The 19,037-nt window shown below is 32.2% G+C and overlaps 1 protein-coding gene across 1 annotated transcript; it reads left to right on the top strand.

Annotated features, from left to right (window-relative positions):
- Positions 1–11,403: 11,403 nt before the first annotated feature.
- On the top strand, positions 11,404–17,962 carry LOC139899031 (PHD finger-like domain-containing protein 5A). The gene is made up of 3 exons (XM_071881838.1): positions 11,404–11,509; positions 12,931–13,196; positions 17,716–17,962. Exons 2-3 carry the CDS (start codon positions 12,969–12,971, stop codon positions 17,839–17,841), a joined length of 354 nt encoding a protein of 117 aa, XP_071737939.1. The 5' UTR covers positions 11,404–11,509; positions 12,931–12,968; the 3' UTR covers positions 17,842–17,962.
- The last annotated feature ends 1,075 nt before the right edge of the window (positions 17,963–19,037 follow it).

Raw genomic sequence — 19,037 nt, 5'->3', positions numbered from 1 at the left:
TATCCTATTAGTTATAAAACTAAAAATTATATCTGTTATCAAGTTAATAACCTTTTCTGCTTTTGCCCACGTTTCGAATAGCCAATAGATGCAGCAGGTAGCCAGGACCCTTTAAATCGGAAGCCCACAACTCGCCACTAACAAATCCAACTATTACTACGAACCAGAAAATTTTAGATGTATATCAATTTAACCACTTAAAATAATTTTTCGTCGAAAATTAAAGAAAATAAAGAAAATTCTATGTCTTAAAAACTAGAGCGTAGAAATGAGAAAGAAAAAGAGCGCGTCGAAAAAAAACGTCGAAAAATAAAAATAAGAAAGAAAAACGTCGAAACTTAAAAGTCTAAAAACTAAATCTAAAAAGTTGTGTCTAAAGGAATTAAAGCTTAAAAGAAATTCTATATCCAAAATGACAATAACTTAATTAGGCACTAAAATCTATTTAAATACGTCGCAAAGTTCTAAAGCGCCTAAATCTTAATCTAAAGAAAAAGCACTTAAGGGATTTTACGGCAAAACCTAAAATTCTAGAAATATAAAAATAACTATGACAAAATACTAAATTTAAAATTAATTACGAACGATAAATATACAAATTACGAATTAAACGATTAAAAAGGTACAAAATATAAAAATAAAACTAAAGTTATAAAATACAATTTTTATAAAAATATTATTTTTATATTATTTATATAAAAGTATTAATATAAATATGTAAATAATAATAACTAAAACTTAAAATACAAATTATATTAAAACTATATAATAATTAAACCCTAATAATAATAATAATTAAATATTTTAACCTAATTTCGTAATTAATGCTCAGATCAGAGCTGTCAGGTTAACCCATGCGATCGCATGGTTTTACAACACCCGGCTCATGCGATCGCATGGGCCTGGGTTACAGGTTTTTTTTTATATTTTATATTTTTTTTTCTAAAAATGATATATAAATATATTTATACAAATATATATTAAAAATATAGCGTTCCGCCGTGTCCCCGGCAGCGGCGCCAAAAACTTGATGTTAAAGCGAAGGGGTACAAAATAGTTATATTTTTACTACGAAATACGACGAAATATTACACAAGTTTATTTAATTTATTTACAGATGGGATATACCTAAACCTTGCTACAACACTATAGGCAGTGTACCTAATCGTAGAGTAGTATAGTTTTTAGTAAGTCCAGTTCGTTCCACAGGGAGACGACTTATTTTACACTATATTTTAAACAACTATATTTGTACAAAATATAAAATTTTTATATATAATAATAATATAAAAGGGGGTTTACCGTTTAATGGCCGGTTTGTCGATTTTATATTTTAAGTCACAATTAAAACCTAATGAAAAATATAAATGACGATAATTTAAGTGCGTAAAATAAAATGCGATAAGAAATAAGATAAAAGTATTATACTTATTTAAACTTCCGTAATCATGATATTTGACGTTTTGATTTTTAATTTATTACCTTGGGTTAATTGTCTTTTTTCCTGGTTTATTTGATATGTCTATCTGGTTTTTGTCCATAACAGTCCATCGGCCATAATTATAAAGTGCGAGTATCCTCGTCAAATTACCCTTATACCCGAAGTCAAATATTCCAACTAACTGGGGACTTAAACTGTAACAAGGTCTTAATACTTTGTTAATGATTACACCAGGTTATCGACCGTGTGTAATCCAAGGTTTTAATACTTTGTTAACCATTACACCAATTTTCATTGTATGTAATTCACCCCTGTTTTAATGAGTCCATTGACTATTAATCCATCCCCGTGTCCGGTTAAATGAACGATTATTAGTATTTATAAATATCCCGCCCATCGTATCCGATTGAGTTTATGTGGTTATTTATAATTACCTCAAATTGTAAATCTCTATATTAAATTAACGAACTATCATTCGGTTAAACAAATATAAAGCCCATTAATAACCCATAGTCCCATTTCCACAAGTGTCGTTCTTTTGTCCAAACCTCAATTATGGTACAAAGTTCAATAACCCCGTCTTTAATATTTAGTACAACATCACGATTACTTCGATTTAAATAAGCATAATAATAACTTAGTTACTAGATATTAATTTAAAAAGGAGAACATAACTTACATTGAGTATTTATCGCGTAGCTTTACACAGACAGAACTTCGACTTTAAAACTCGTAAAATAACATTTACATTACCCAAACTAATCTAATATAAAACTAACCTATACTATATATTATATATATATTATACTTAAACAGAGGGAGTAATATATATATTTTTTTTGTCTTAAACTCGTCGACCAGGGCCTGCTTTTATAGATATGTTGCCAGCTACAGGCCTCCATGCGATCGCATGGATTTTGGTCATGCTGGCCATGCGATCGCATGGCCCAGGAATCCAGCTCACACTTGATTGTTTGCTAGCTTGTCGGCGTTATTTAATATAATATATAATATATAAATAATTTATATAATTATTTAAATATTATATTATATTCTTGTGCATAGTAGACTTGTAATTTTTGGTCCGTTGCGTCACGCGCTGATAGTTGGCTCAGGTCCCAGTTCCAGATTTTCGAACGTCCTTTCGTATAATTTTATATCTTGTACTTTGCGTTTTGCAATTTGTAATTTGCACAAAAAATTATTTTCCTTAACTCCCAAAATCCGCGCAAGTCTTTAACTCACTTTTAGTGGCACTTTTGAGTGCACTATGGCTTTAGTGGCACTTTTCAGTATTTAGTGGCATTTTTTCTTCAATTTTTTAATCTTCGTGCTTTGTCTTCACATTTATTTATTTAAACGATTGCAACTTAAAAATAGAATAATTACAACTAAAAACTTTACATATTGGGATGATATTGCGACTAAATATATGTTCGTTTGGAGCACTATCAGGAAGTAAGACTTGGCCACTGGTCGATTCAGGAACCTATAACAAATATGTACATATATATAAAAGTATGTTCAAAATATATTTACAACATTTTTAATACGTTTTAATGTTTTAAATATTTTCAGTCAGCTGTCCTCGTTAGTAACTTACAACTAGTTGTCCATAGTTAGATGTACAGAAATAAATTGATATATATTATCTTGACCCAATCCACGACCCAGTGTATACACGTCTCAGGCTAGATCACAACTCAAAGTATATATATTTTTGGAATCAACCTCAACCCTGTATAGCTAACTTCAACATTACTGCATATAGAGTGTCTATGGTTGTTCCAAATAATATGTATAGATGGGTCGATATGATATGTCAAAACATTTGCATACGTGTCTATGGTATCCCAAGATTACATAATATATTAGAATACATGTATAATACAATATAAGTTAGCTAGGATATGATTTGTATAGAATTATTACAATATTTCCCGTAGCTACAACAATCAAAAAATATCCAATCTTGTTTTACCCATAACTTCTTCGTTTTAAATCCGTTTTGAGTGAATTAAATTGCTATGGTTTCATATTGAACTCTATTTTATGAATCTAAACAGAAAAAGTATAGATTTATAGTCGGAAATATAAGTTACAAGTCATTTTTGTATGAGGTAGTCATTTCAGTCGAAAGAACGACGTCTTGATGACCATTTTGAAAAACATACTTTCACTTTGAGTTTAACCATGATTTTTGGATATAGTTTCATGTTCAAAAGAAAAATCATTTTCCTATAAGAACAACTTTTAAATCAAAGTTTATCATAGTTTTTAATTATCAAACCCAAAACAGCCCGCGGTGTTACTACGACGGCGTATGTCCGGTTTTACGGTGTTTTTCGTGTTTTCAGGTTTTAAATCATTAAGTTAGCATATCATATAGATATAGAACATGTGTTTAGTTGATTTTAAAAGTCAAGTTAGAAGTATTAACTTTTGTATGCGAACAAGTTTAGAATTAACTAAACTATGTTCTAGTGATTTCAAGTTTAAACCTTCGAATAAGGTAGTTTTATATATATGAATCGAATGATGTTATGAACATCATTACTACCTCAGGTTTTATGGATAAACCTACTGGAAATTATAAAAATAGATCTAGCTTCAAAGGATCCTTGGATGGCTTGAAAGTTCTTGAAGCAGAATCATGACACGAAAACAAGTTCAAGTAAGATTTCCACTCGAAATAAGATTGTTATAGTTATAGAAATTGAATCAAAGTTTGAATATGAGTATTACCTTGTATTAGAAAGATATTCTACTGTAAATAAAAAAGATTTCTTGAGGTTGGATGATCACTTTACAAGATTGAAAGTAAGCTAGCAAACTTGGAAGTATTCTTGATTTTATGAAACTAGAACTTATAGAATTTATGAAGAACACTTAGAATTTGAAGATAGAACTTAAGATAGATCAATTAGATGAAGAAAATTGAAGAATGAAAGTGTTTGTAGGTGTTTTTGGTCGTTGGTATATGGATTAGATATAAAGGATGTGTAATTTTGTTTACATGTAAATAAGTCATGAATGATTACTAATTTTTTTGTAATTTTATGAGATATTTCATGCTAGTTGCCAAATGATGGTTCCTACATGTATTAGGTGACTCACATGGGCTGATAAGAGCTGATCATTGGAGTGTATATACCAATAGTACATACATCTAAAAGCTGTGTATTGTACGAGTACGAATACGAGTGCATACGAGTAGAATTGTTGATGAAACTGAACGAGGATGTAATTGTAAGCATTTTTGTTAAGTATAAGTATTTTGATAAGTGTCTTGAAGTCTTTAAAAAGTGTATGAATACATATTAAAACACTACATGTATATACATTTTAACTGAGTCGTTAAGTCATCGTTAGTCGTTACATGTAAATGTTGTTTTGAAACCTTTAGGTTAACGATCTTGTTAAATGTTGTTAACCCATTGTTTATTATATCTAAAGAGATGTTAAATTATTACATTATCATGATATTATGAATATATCTTAGTATGATATATATATACAGTTAAATGTTGTTACAACGATAATCGTTACATATATGTCTCGTTTCGAAATCATTAAGTTAGTTGTCTTGTTTTTACATATGTAGTTCATTGTTAATACACTTAATGACAAGTTTACTTATCATTTATCATGATTAAACATAGTGTATCAATATCTTAATATGATTCATATGTATTTAGTAAGACGTTGTTATAACGATAATCGTTATATATATCGTTTCGAGTTTCTTAATTCAATAAACTCAATTTTATGTATATAACACATTGTTAAAATACCTAATGAGATACTTACTTATCATAATATCATGTTAACTATATATATAATCATATATATGTCATCATATAGTTTTTATAAGTTTTAACGTTTGTGAATCACCGGTCAACTTGGGTGGTCAATTGTCTATATGAAACCTATTTAAATTAATCAAGTCTTAACAAGTTTGATTGCTTAACATGTTGGAAACACTTAATCATGTAAATAAAAATTTCATCTAATATATATAAACATTGAAAAGTTCGGGTCACTACAAAGGAACTCTCCAACCACCGCCACCTAATGCCTGGAGAGATGGTAGAAAGCATGCAGGCCCAGCAAAAGATCCAAAGAGCATGATTGAGAGCAAGCAAGAGACGCGCTGCATGTTCATCTTTCAAAATGACCAATTCATTTACATAAATGAAGACTTTTGGCTTCGATCACTGGGATTAGGACATTCTGGTTATTTGGATAACTTGGTAAGTTTGTAAGTTTGTTATTCTTTTATTAATTAATAATTTTATGCAATTTATTTTATATTAGGGTTACCCTGTATATTAATATTAACTTGTTATATTTATAGTACATTGATGGCTGGGCTACATTTCTTTTGAGATATTGTCAGAGATTTCTCCCCCGAGCCAGTCAAGTTTATTCCACTCCTGAGTTTCCAGCTGAGGTGCTTAAAGCAAGTTCTCGATGGACTATTATGCCACTGGGATTCCTGAACATGCTTGAGAGGTTCAACACTTATTTTAACAATACTCAGAAGGAGGAGGGCAATCACGAGGAATCTAATACGTTCGGAGAGGGAATCATTGGCCATAATCCTCCAGATTACATGTTCTTAATTGGACTTGGAGACGGCAGTGATGACCTATATCCATCTTAGGCTGACTGTGATCAGGTAAACACTACTAATTTATACACCATTTAATATTCCGTGACAGACGCAAGGCCAATTTTGCGACCTTGCGTCTTTGTTACAGGTCGCAAGGTTTATCTTGCAGTCTTGAGTCTCGTTGTCTATGTGTCGTAAGGTCGGTCTTGCGTCTGTTTTTGTTTGTTCGTAAGGTTAATCTTGCGTCCTTACGCGTGTTATTTTTTTTGTCTCCTTTGTTAACTGTCTGCCTGTTTCAGGTCTTGATCCCAGTACATTTTTATGAAAATGAATATTTCATGCTGCTTCAGTTGAAGTTAGAAGAAATGAAGGTTTTTGTGTACGACAGTTTACCCGGATGTGTCAGTACAAAACAACTTGACGCAGTTTTCAAGATTTTGGGTGATAACTTGCCAGTGTACTTGAAGGCGATTGACTATTTTAACAAGATGCAAGACTCCCAAATTGTCGTATACTATGAAAATAAAGATAGTGTGGAGTTGATGATTGAAAATGGTCCGATTGTGCCAATGCAGAGTGGTGGTCATGGTGATTGTGGGGTTTAGGTATGCATACACATGGAGAGGATTATTTATGGATGGGAGGAGAATGACAACCTTGGAGATGCTCAAAAGGCTGCAGAGCAGTATAGAAAAAGAATGGCAAGGACGTTCTTCCGTGCACGTTTTGATACACAAGAACCGCCGCCACCAACTCCACCATCAAAATCAAAGATTCAGGTTGATTGATACATTGTAGCTAATAGGTGTAATCTTTATGTAAATGCAATTGTATGGTGTAAATAGGGAAATAGTTTTGCAACAGTTTTATTTGATATTACACGCAAGGACGCAAGTGATTTCCTGCGTACGCAAGCATAGCTTTGCGTCCTTGCGTGTTAGTATTTTTTGCTAGCTTGCGTAAACAAGCAAACTCTTGCGCCCTTGCGTGTTAATATTTTTTGTCTAGCTTGCGTACGCAAGCAAAGCTTTGCGTCCTTGCGTGTGTTAGTAAATTTGGCTATTGTGACGACCCGAAAATTTCATACCAAATTTAAACTTTATCTTTAAATGATTTAATGTTTTCGCCACGATAAGCAAAGTCTGTAATGTTGAGTCTCAAGTTTTGGAACTATATTCATGTAATCAATTATTCTTTGACTGTTCTCGAAGATTCACGAACAATATATATATATATATATATATATATATATATATATATATATATATATATATATATATATATATATATATATATATATATATATATATATATATATATATATATATATATGATTTCAAGTTATTTAGTAAACGATAGTAACATTCGATTATTGATTCGATTAATATTTAGATAAGTTAAATAAAATGTTTAAGATGAACCAGTAAAACACTAATTTGCTACAGTATTTTCGAATTGCTACAGTACCCGAAAAGCTACAGTGTTTTCAAAAATCACTATTTGCTACAGTAAAAAAACTTTACTACAATAACTTTGCTACAGTAAAACACTATTTCAAAATGAAAATATATATATTATATATATATTAACAAATAGCGAGACGATGATTTATAGAAGTAAATGACCAAAACACTCGAAAGTTTAAGATATACTTTGAGTGGTATAGTTTATGGATAATTTAAGGCTATATTTTGACAAAGGTATGTGTCAAAAAAACGTAAAATGCAAGTTTTCTAAGTGTACAAAAGGACATTCGAAAAATCGGAACCGGGACATAAGTCGAGTGACGACGTACGACTTATCGGAACAAAAATTACAGGTCAACTATGCACATGAATTTAATATAATATATAATTAATTATATAAATTATATATTATATTTATATTATAAAATCATGTCGACGAGAATAAAAACAAAGGATTGTGAGCTGGAAAAGGCATCCATGCGATCGCATGGCTGAGGAAATGAGGCCATGTCTTTAAATTCGAACGTTTTCGTTTCATTTGTGCACACACATATACATCCGATATATATTACTCCCTCCGCTCTCAATATTTTTATTATTTATATTATTATTATTATTATTATTATTATTATTATTATTATTATTATTATTATTATTATTATTAAGATTCATATTATTATTATTATTATTAGTGTTATTATTATTAGTATTATTACATAAAATACTACGACGAGGTCATGAGCGTGTCACTTTCAAAACTGGTTTTCAAACGAGATAAAGCTAAGGAAACTATGGGTTATAGCTATGGAGGTTATGGGTAATGTCGTGGGTATTGTTTGCAAACCAAACCAAGTGTTTATCATCTCTGTTGCGTCTACGTACTTTCCTGCAATATTGAATCACAATATTGATACGTGAGCATTCATATCTTATCTTTTATATATTAATTGTGTATCCATGTCTAGTGCTCGAGTATATATATGTTTATGTATGCTTGTATGCTAAATTTCATCGTTAAACAGTTTATAATGAATCACGAATTAAATACATATATTACTGATAAAAGGTATATGATATGCATGTCGTTGGAAAGCTGGTGAAAAATCAATAACTTTTCATTTAGAAACCGTGTAATTTCGGTGAACGAATTAAAAGTTATGATCAACTGAATTATGATTAACGTTAATTGAAATTGCTTTTGAATCTGCAATTGATATTTAAACAACTTGTTAATAAGATTGATAAAGTGGATTTTTGAATATTACCAGCCGAGTAAATGAATCCTTATATAGGACACGTCTCGTTTTGTTAAACAACTGTCAAAATTGACTTTTTGAAACAACTTTGGATAACTTTTATATGTCGATCTCGAGCATTAGGATTGTGATACACTATGACCTGACCTAGCTTGATAGACATTTATGGTGTGCCTTTTCAAAAGAATGCAATATTTACAAAACGTATCATATAGAGGTCAAATACCTCGCAATGAAATCGATGAATGACGTGTTCGTCCATATGGATTTGGAGCGATCGTCACAGTTGGTATCAGAGCGTTGGTCCTAGCGAGGTCAAACCACATTTTGCGGAGGTGCTTGCGTACGCAAAAACCTCCTTGCGTCCTTGGGTGTCGTGTAAATGCAAATTAAATAAAATTACACAGTAGGTACCTAGAATACAACAATTTGTTACAACAAACGAAATCCAACAATACACATAATATAAAATAAACATAAACTTGTGATAGTGGGTTACTAATTATCGCTCCCTAAATTGCACGTTGCATAAAACTGAGACTGATAAGCCTTAAAAGCTTCAGCACCTGTGGCCTTCTCCTTACCCTTCTTCGATTTTGAGGCCGATGTTTTACTACCCTTTTAGAAGTTGATTCACCTGTTCGTTCATAAGAAGTTGTGCACGTATCCCTACCATGACCTGGTTCTTTGCAACGAGTGCAAGTTCTTACAGTTTTTTCAGTATCTTCACCCTTCGACGGAATACGTTTTGTACTTTTAGGGCGTCCAGGGGCTCTTTTTTTCTTAATAGGAGGGTTTACAATTTGTAAAACGCCGGGCGACGGATACGACCATTCAGACCGATGGGGCAAAGGAAGGAAGTGTTCCAAGTACGTATTTATATAAGTTTGAGTTGTGAACCAATGTGATAAAAATTGAGTAACATCCTCTACTACGAAAAGTCGTGCTGCTGCAATAACATGTCCGCAAGGTATCCCCGATAACTGCCACTGCTCACATGAACAAACTTTATCGTCTAGATTAACCATTCCATTTTTTCTGTCCACGTGACTTTACAGGCTTAATTTGAAAGTTTTCTTCAAGGCATTTTGTAAATAGAGTGTTTATGAACTCGGCCTTGTTCAAAAAAGTTTGACGAACTTTAATTAAATCTGATACCCTATACGTGGTTGGTGTGTGTCGTAAATTCAGGCTCTTGCTCTTGCTAACTCAATAGAGGTGGCATATTCCAGAATAAATCTTGCTTTTCTTTTTCATATTGATCTTCTTCGTCTTCGTCTCCGTCTTTTTCTCCATCCGAATCACTAGATTGCGACAACAGATATCTCAAACGGGTGGTCTCCTTCTTTAATTTTACATACGTTTTCAACACCATAGTTAAACATATCAAACTCTTCAGTGTTTGGAGGTGGCATTTCATGCTCTTCCACTTCTAAATTGTTATTATGAAGGTTTGGTTCAGTGACTTGTGTTGGGTGTGTTTCTGGGTTTAGTTGTGGTTGGAGTGTTTCTGGGTTTCGTTGTGGTTGATGTGTTACTGGATTTCGTTGTGGTAGGTGTGTTTCTGGGTTTCGTTGTGGTAGATTCATTCGTACTTTCTCAACAACATAAATATCAATCGGAGCATTTACAATTGCATATTGTAAAAACTCTTGAAAGTCTTCATAATCATCTGTACTATCAAAAACATGGTTATTATAAATGTATCTCATTGAAACAGGTGCATTGGGTGACATTTCTATTTTTATAAGAATATTTTTTAATAATATTCTCCGATTCATTGGTTTTAAAGGTGCAACACGTTGTTTTAGCCGAATTCTAAAACAATCTAGGGGTAAATACGTGGGAATGTTGTTAATATACTCAAAAGAATCCCCACAATATATATGAACAACAAATTTATCTTCATTAACACAATTCATAAATACTTAAGTTATTGTAAAAATGCTTAAAAATGTACCTCTGCCAATAATCACTGAAATTCTTTTGGAAGGAGTTGTTATGAAATGATGAATTACAAGTTCTAGGGTCATTTTTTATATAAGATCAAAATTTTATCCATAAAAATCTAGAAAATCTAATGAAATCTTATCCTGAAAATCCTATCCTGATAAGATAAGGACGCAAGGACGCAAGATAACTTGCGTGCTTGCGCTTGTGGGTACGCAAGCTTCCTTGTGCCGCCTTGCAAGGGCATTTTGTCAATTTTTTTTTTTTTTGGGCTCTGATGCAAGGGGTGAAAAATATTTGGGCATTTTAGTGATAAACCTAACCATAACCATAACGGCTACTTATAAATACCGTTTGAAAAGTCACTTGCCAAGCATTGGGCTGGAAAAATTATATCCCCGTTTAAATGGGCCTAAAGTCGGTTTAGATCTGGGCTAAAGTCGGTTGAACTTTAGGCCTAATTCGGTTTGTGTGACTTGCATCTACAATCCCAATAAGGGAATTGATATTTCCAAACATGTATTTGATAGATCCAACTAGATTTACTAAACTGCCCTTAATGATATGTTACACAAATTTCTTGATACAATTTTTTGAAGAGCATTATTAGAAAAAAGCAACAAATGTGTTTGTATGTAACGATTTAAAGTTTGTAAATATCACTTCCCCAATAATAAGGCTGTAGTATTATTGTACAAACCTCAATAAAATACTATTCTAGAAAATCGATTAACCGTTTGCCCCTAAATCAAGGTTTCGGCAAATTCGTCTTCATCATCAGGTTAGGTCTTCGTTCAAATTACTTTAATTTTTTCTCTTTATATGTAAATACACGAATTACGTATTATGTATATGTATATATATGGATCGTTGTTATCAGTAGTTAGAGATTCATGTGTTTTAGCATTCTGCTAGGGTTTAGTATTTTCTGAATTTTGCTTCATGTTCAGGATAGAGCAAGGTTTTGACTTTTGATGACAGTGCTGCAATTTATTAATTTTTTTTTTTTTTTTTTTTTTTTTTTTTTTTTGAAAAGCAAGATGCAATTTATTAAATATTTTTATTTTTATTAAATATTTATTTTTATTAAATATTTATATTTATATATTTATGAAAAATAAGTTGTTTTAATTTAGTGGTTGTATGTGCTCTGTTTGTATACATATAATGAGAAGGTTATCAGGGGTTGTAATTTGTAAATACTTAAGTAATTAATTCGAAAGGATACAAATTAATTTGTAGTTGTAGCTGAAAAGTGTAGTGACATAAAAGTACAGTAAAAGTTAAGCTTTCGGGCTACCGGGAGGGCGGATAATCGGACCCCATACTCTGATGTACGCAGCCCAGCAGGATTACTCCCTGGCTGTTTCCAACCCATCCCTGGCCACTACTAAATATTTGTACTAGAAAAATTCGAACCTGAGACCACTTGCAATTTATAAGGTGAGTGTTACCTTGAGAATAGGTTGTTTTGCTGAAGCTTTTTGATAAAATGTATAAAATCCAGTGCCTGATACGCTTATATTACTTTTCACCTAATCGTTTGTGTATGTATTCGATGATTGATTTACAAATCACAATATAACTTATTAATGATGTGGCAGCCATATAAGTGGACATTTGTATTTTAAACCGGTGCCTACAGTTGAAATTAAACACTTAATAGTTGGATGGAAACATACAATATAGCTTTGGCTGAAGTTTGAAACATTTCTGGACACTTGACCAATATTTTTTCTACGTAGTTTGTCTAAGTTTTTATAGTTGTTTTATTTATGTACATCCTTAACAATGTCATACGATTCCAGTACGATTCTAGGATCAAAACTCAAAGGGGACATATACAATTTGAGTGGTTGTTTACCTCCACAAAACCATAAATTTGAAAACATATGGGGTCCTAGCATAGATTTAGTGGTGTCCCATACAATTTGATTGATATTTTATAAAATTTAATAAAAAATTCCAGTGGTGTCACAGGACACCACTAGTATTCTAATAGAATTGCTTCTCTTGTTTATATTCTTAGGTTTGTATATGAAAATTCTCAACTAACAGTGAAATATGTATATTATGAGTATATCCATCCCTGTTAAGCTTTATTATTGATATCTCAAACGTGTACTATAGCCTTGTGAGTTTTATTTCAATTTTGTTTCTTATAGGTTATATTCTAATTCTAGTGTTTGTTGTACAATGCAGATTTTAATTGTTGTGGTTAAAAGGTTGTTGAGGGAACGATGGCGAAACATCATCCTGATCTAATCATGTGCAGAAAGCAGCCAGGAATTGCAATTGGAAGACTCTGTGAAAAATGTGACGGAATGTGTGTGGTCTGTGATTCTTACGTACGTCCGTGTACACTTGTAAGGGTCTGTGACGAGTGCAACTATGGGTCCTTTCAGGGCCGTTGTGTTATATGTGGAGGTGTTCGTATTTCTGATGCATCTCTTCATCACATAAAGCGTGTGATTATTGCTGACATGTCAGACTGTCAGTGACCCCACTATAGGACTTCCACGTGTCAAGTCTCTTTGTTTCCTGAATTTTTTTATTTTTTTCTGGCAAAATTCTTCAAAATACCACGCGTCCCAATCAAACCTTTAACTACGAAATAAAAAAACTACATATTCTCTCTCTTCAAAATTTAGCAAACCCATATCCTTTTGACCGTCGATTATGGCCTCATGTCGCTGTAATAGATAACGGCGGCACCATTAATTAATCGGTAACGATTTTCTCTTCAGAACGGTATAAATTTTATATATTTGGGTTCTATGCGAAAACCCTCTGCAACTCAACTCAGTTAGGGTTCATAATTTTTGTTTGCGTAACGAAATCGAAACTAATAAAGTTGTTAATCTGCAAAAGTATCACGATGGAGTGGCAGATATTCGTTCATCTACGACATCATATCTGGTCTGATGAATCAGGTCGAAAAAAACCCTATAAAATTGATTACTGACGATCAAGCTCAAAGTTGGTTATGCCAATTTTACGAAGAATATTATAGTTGACAATCTTTTGGCGGTTTAGCAATTCAATATTCTGATAATCAATTGAGCATATACCTACGTTTCAGATTCAATTGGCCATGGCATCGTCTGAACCCTAGACAGTAGAGGTATCTGTTTTATCGTTTCAGTTCAGTTAATTGTATGTTCAAATTTTTAAATTTAAATATATAAATATCAATTGAGGTTAATTGGTATTTGGGATCATTTTTGAAGAGCTTATAATGGTTGTTTTTTTCCTTCAATTTAATACGTGTTGATTAACCATAAGAGCAATAAGTGTAGGACACTAGAAATTGGAGTGATATTTGACCACAAACTGACCAAAATGAGTAATGGATGAGACTTTGGATGTTACAGAGGTATTAACTTTTGACATATTCTGTTTTTTATTAACACTACAAGATGCACACTATGTGTTTGATGAAATGTCCAAGTGAAAAAGGGCTAATTTTGTGCATTTATTTTATTTGACATGTTTTCATGTGTTGCTTTGCGCTAATCTTGGTCAAAAGAATCATCTTCCCCGTTACAGTTTGTGAAATGAAGTACAATATAAACATAATCAAACACGTCTGGCGTTGGTCGCACATAAACAATGAAAAGAATTATCCCAACAGGCCGCGTTACCAGCGTGTTGGAGGCGTGCTCCGGGCACTTGGGGGTCTAACACGGCCCATTGCAATAGGCCCAAGTATTTAGAGGTTATATTCGATTTTGTCTGTTAATGGTGGTTGCAGGCTTTGGTTGATGAAGCTCTTTGGTTACATCATTCCTTCAACTTCTGCTGGTGCTGGTATATCTTTCCAACATATCTCCACTACCAAAAAGAGAAAAAAAAACGTGTTCGAAGGTTTGTTTCATTTTTAACTTAGTTGTTTCATTTTGTCTGTTAATAATGTTTGTTTTCGATTAGCTTTTATTTGATTTTAGGTTTTGTATTATACAGATAGAGTAGTGTTTGAATCTGTAAAGTTAAACGGATGTATGTATACGGATTCTTATAATCTGTGTAGTATTTTCTGTTCCCAGGTTGTTTGTTAAGTTTCGTTGAAGTTGCAAAGTTTTGTGGGAGTTGTGTTTCACTTTTTCTTTTTTTGGTGCTATCCCGTGTGCCTTCAATTCAGTTTCTAAGGTTAGTTTCTTTGGTCTCTTACCTGCAATTACCTTCATTCTTATCTGATATTGACTTAATATTAGTGACATAGATTTACCATATGCAACTGTATATAAGGATGTGATTTGTTGTTGGTTTGACGGAATTTTGGTTGGTATCTTTAGAAAAAAGGCTGGTCGAAATGAGCTTAGTCCATTAGTGCATGTTGGCTCCCAATGGCTATCGATTGCTAAATCAGGTGAAGATTGTTAAACTGAATATCATTACTTTAATTATTATGTTAGTCATTAAGAGAGGAGAAATTATACAATTTTTTATTTTATTGTGTCTTTTAAAAAAGTTTGTGGTTGCATCTGATCCTTAGAGTCCATACTACATATTGCAGTTTCATATAAGTTAGAGTACAGAATCTTGTCATATGTCAATCAAAGTGTGTTTATCATGAGAGAATTTCTCATATTAGTACACTGATAGTTTGAGTGTTTGCATTTTCATGCTTATTTGGTCGAGTCATATGTTATATCTTACTTATGTTAATTCCCCGATCTTTAAGACGCATAATAGCTAAAGGTGGCAAGATGAGTCAGTATTTCGGGTTGAATAACCGGCCATAACAGCGTCGGGTTAAAGCACGTCAAACTTATAGTTGTGTTGCAACCTTTTATCAGAGTATTATTACATTACTTGTAGTTGTCAAAACATTTAAGACTTTCTTCCATGTTTGTCATGCGTCACTCATATAGTTTTTTTTTTTTTTTTTTTTTTAAGGCTGTTTTAAAAGGAAACAATTTTTGAAATCAGTGTTGGTTGCAATGTTTAAAGTGTTACATATGGGCTTGATAGCCTGGAGTAAATGAGCTTGATTTTTGTTAAACAATTCGTCATTAACTCTAAGTGTAGCTTTAATAAGCAATTAAAGAATTTCTTTATCAATCAAAATTTCTTTCGTTTTTATCAAAGAAAATGACTCATGACTCGGCTAACACTGTTTGATTAAATTAATTTCTTTTGATGATAGTTACTATAATTAATGTGATTTTGTGACGTGATCTGTTACTGGCTTTCCAAATGTTGAAGATGCTAATAGTTAGTGGGTATGTTCGTGTTCTTATCTCTGTCGATTATATTTAAATATCTAATTTGTAAGTGTTAAACTCAATTGCACCATATTACTTCTTATTTGCTGCTTACAATTGGTCTTTTACAACCAGATTGTTAGGCCTGAGCCCGAGACATTCGCGAAGTCGGGAGACAACATTAAAACTAGAACTATTATTAGGATGCAATACATGCAAACAAGAAAATGGCTCCATAGCCACTTGCATGCTTCACTAATATCAGGCAACCTATAGGTGAGTGAATTGACCCTTTTATTGTTTTTATGCAACAGAATTAATTGAAATTTTACTTATATGTGAAAGATATAAAACTAGAATGAAATTTTAGAGTGTTCAAGTCACTTATGTGATCATTTATGTTGGTAAGTTGCTTTAGAGATGATGGTAATTCAGATACTGGAGATTATTGGAGGTGAGAACTTCATTTGTATTTCTCAGTTATTTTTGTTATTGAGTAAATTTTACATGGTAAATGTTAAATTACACCGAAAAATACATCGTTTTTATATTCACCATTGTGTTTGAATTTTATTTATGTTGAAGAGTTGAAATCGAGGGAAGCGGCAAAACTTGGAGACAAGATCAAAGAATTAGGCTTCATCACATTGACACAAGTGGATATCTACGCCGCCATAATAAAAATTACAACCGTATTGCTGGTGGTCAGCAAGAGGTCATAAACAATCTTTTTACTGTTTTATAATATCTCTTGGTGGATTATTAATGGCATTAGGTACCAATTCAATCCATTTGTTTGTGAATGTGTCAATTTTGGGTTGTGTTGATCTCCAAGGGGTCAAGAGATTAGAATTTGCTATACATTAATATTTAGCTAAAATTAAGAAAGAAGGCCAGTCAAATAGGGTTGAAAGTCACCTAAATGTATTTCTAATACATACTACCCATTTGCTATGTGTCAATAGGGAAGAGATTTGGAGCTGCAATGTAGTGTGAAAGCACAAGAGTTACGTGATATCATTGTTTTGGGGGTGGAAAAAATAAAGATGTCAATGTTCCGTACAGATCAAAAAGAGTTGTCTTGATACACGTCGAAACAAATTAGCGTTAGATTTACCCACTAACATTGGTTTGTCATTTACCCACCAACATTGTTTTGTCATTTATTCTTCATTCTAATACTATTAAAACCTAATCTTTAAATTAATCATCTTTTTTAGTAAAGATTTGGAGCTACAATGTAAATGCATTGAAGTGGCGTATGGGGTGTCAATGAAGTGTGCTACAATTCTTCTATAAACCAATTAAATGTAACTGTTGGTGTACTGGTAGTTTTGTAGAAATCACAGAGGATATAATACCCTTGGTCATATGGGGATTTCAATTTTTATATTGGTGTGACTCCTTTGTTTTTGTAACATTTTATTCGTACATATGGGCATTTCAAACATTTAGTATAAAATCATGAAGCTTAAATGCTCATGTTTCTAAACAATTACATATCAAAATTCCTCTATTGTTGTATTATTTATTCAATGGTTGTAGAATTATATACTAAAACTAATAGTTAAGTTTATAAATTATCCATATAATATTGTTCTGGTAAATTGTTTGGATAATCGGAAGGGCTTTGATTGTAGAGCAACCGTGCAACACACGAGCTCTTAAAATGTTCCGTCATTAAACTGCTATCAACAACAAACAATGTTATACAAATAATAATAATTACGAAAACTATTTTATAGAGCTTCCGTGCAACGCACGGGCTCTTAAAATCTAGTATTATTGTAAAGAGTGCACACAACAGGAGAAAGATAGAGATGGATGCCCGAAAATTGTGAATTTGGGGAGTGCTAAAACGGATTTGTTTTATGAGCGTAAAAAATACGGGTTTAAGAAAAGATGATCAACCATTTTGGAACATCAACTTTGCGGCCATCCGATCGGGTTAGTACCTTACAAATACTCTTTTACCACAAAATGAGTTGTCAATAGATATTAACCAATTAGGATAAATAATTAAATTTTTTTTTATCTCTGCTGGTTCACACTTCCCTAACATCATGATTTGTTTGCATCATTTTGTAAACATATTTTAGTAAGAATTTTGTAAATGTAGAATTGTTCGTATTAGACTGTTGCTGATTGTTACTGTTTAATTAGTCTATTGATTTCTCATGAGATGAGATGTCATCAATTGAATGGAATTAAATAGTTACTGAGGTTTGTATTGTTTTTTAAGTTTTAAATCTTGAAATGTAGTTGGGTTCTTGTTGGCTAAGCTTAATATACGATAATGCTTATATGTACGTCTTTGTTAATGTACTTGTAATATGTTTTAATGAATCAACGTAGTAGTGTAAAAACCGAAATTAATCTGCGAGTGATCGTTTAAGAAGCAGATCGACTAATCTTTTTCAAAATCAGTCCAAGGTCAAAATCGGTCAAAAGTCATATTTAGTTGGTCAAATTTAAAGTTGGTCAACATCTAATTAATCCATAAAAACGGTACTGTGTAAAAGGTAGAAAGTTTTCTATGTTCTGGCTACTCGGGAGGGCGAGTAATCGGACCCCATACTCTGATGTACACAACCCAATAGGATTATTATCTGGTTGTTTTAACTCATCCATGGAGACCACTAAATATTCGTTATAGACAATATTCAAACATGAGACCTCTTATAAGGAATTGCCCTGAGCTATCTTGTGATGGTTATCTGATTAATCCATGATTTGGCCAAGTAATCCCTACAAGGTCCATGCCAATTAATCCCGACTGACAAATTTTATAACCTTGCAACAAGTTATATTTATATATAGAATGACTGTCAGTCTCAACTCGTCGAGTTCTTCAATCGGCTTGACTTGTTTCATCTCCAGGACATGATTTGTTCAAGATAACATTTTTTTTTAATCAATTACGAGTATTATATATACTAGAAGTTTAGAATTTTCATATATTTTATCTTATCCTAAGATGGGTTCCTGTCATTTCATGTGATGGGCACATGGTACCCGTGATAGAGGCTGACATGATATGCTCTCTAATAGGATAAAAACAAATTTTCTGTAAATTTTGAAAATCCTCTTAAAATAAACAAT

This window comes from Rutidosis leptorrhynchoides, chromosome 3 (assembly GCF_046630445.1).
Source record: "Rutidosis leptorrhynchoides isolate AG116_Rl617_1_P2 chromosome 3, CSIRO_AGI_Rlap_v1, whole genome shotgun sequence".
NCBI lineage: Eukaryota > Viridiplantae > Streptophyta > Magnoliopsida > Asterales > Asteraceae > Rutidosis > Rutidosis leptorrhynchoides.
This window is presented reverse-complemented; position numbering and strand designations above follow the sequence as displayed.

What these genes read in the sequence shown, in the direction of transcription:
- LOC139899031 (XM_071881838.1), top strand. Translation starts at nt 12,969, where the DNA reads ATGGCGAAACATCATCCTGATCTAATCATGTGCAGAAAGCAGCCAGGA. An exon ending in CTCTTCATCACATAAAGCGT is followed by an intron (nt 13,197 to 17,715) that starts GTGATTATTGCT and finishes CTTAAAATCTAG; the next exon opens with TATTATTGTAAAGAGTGCAC.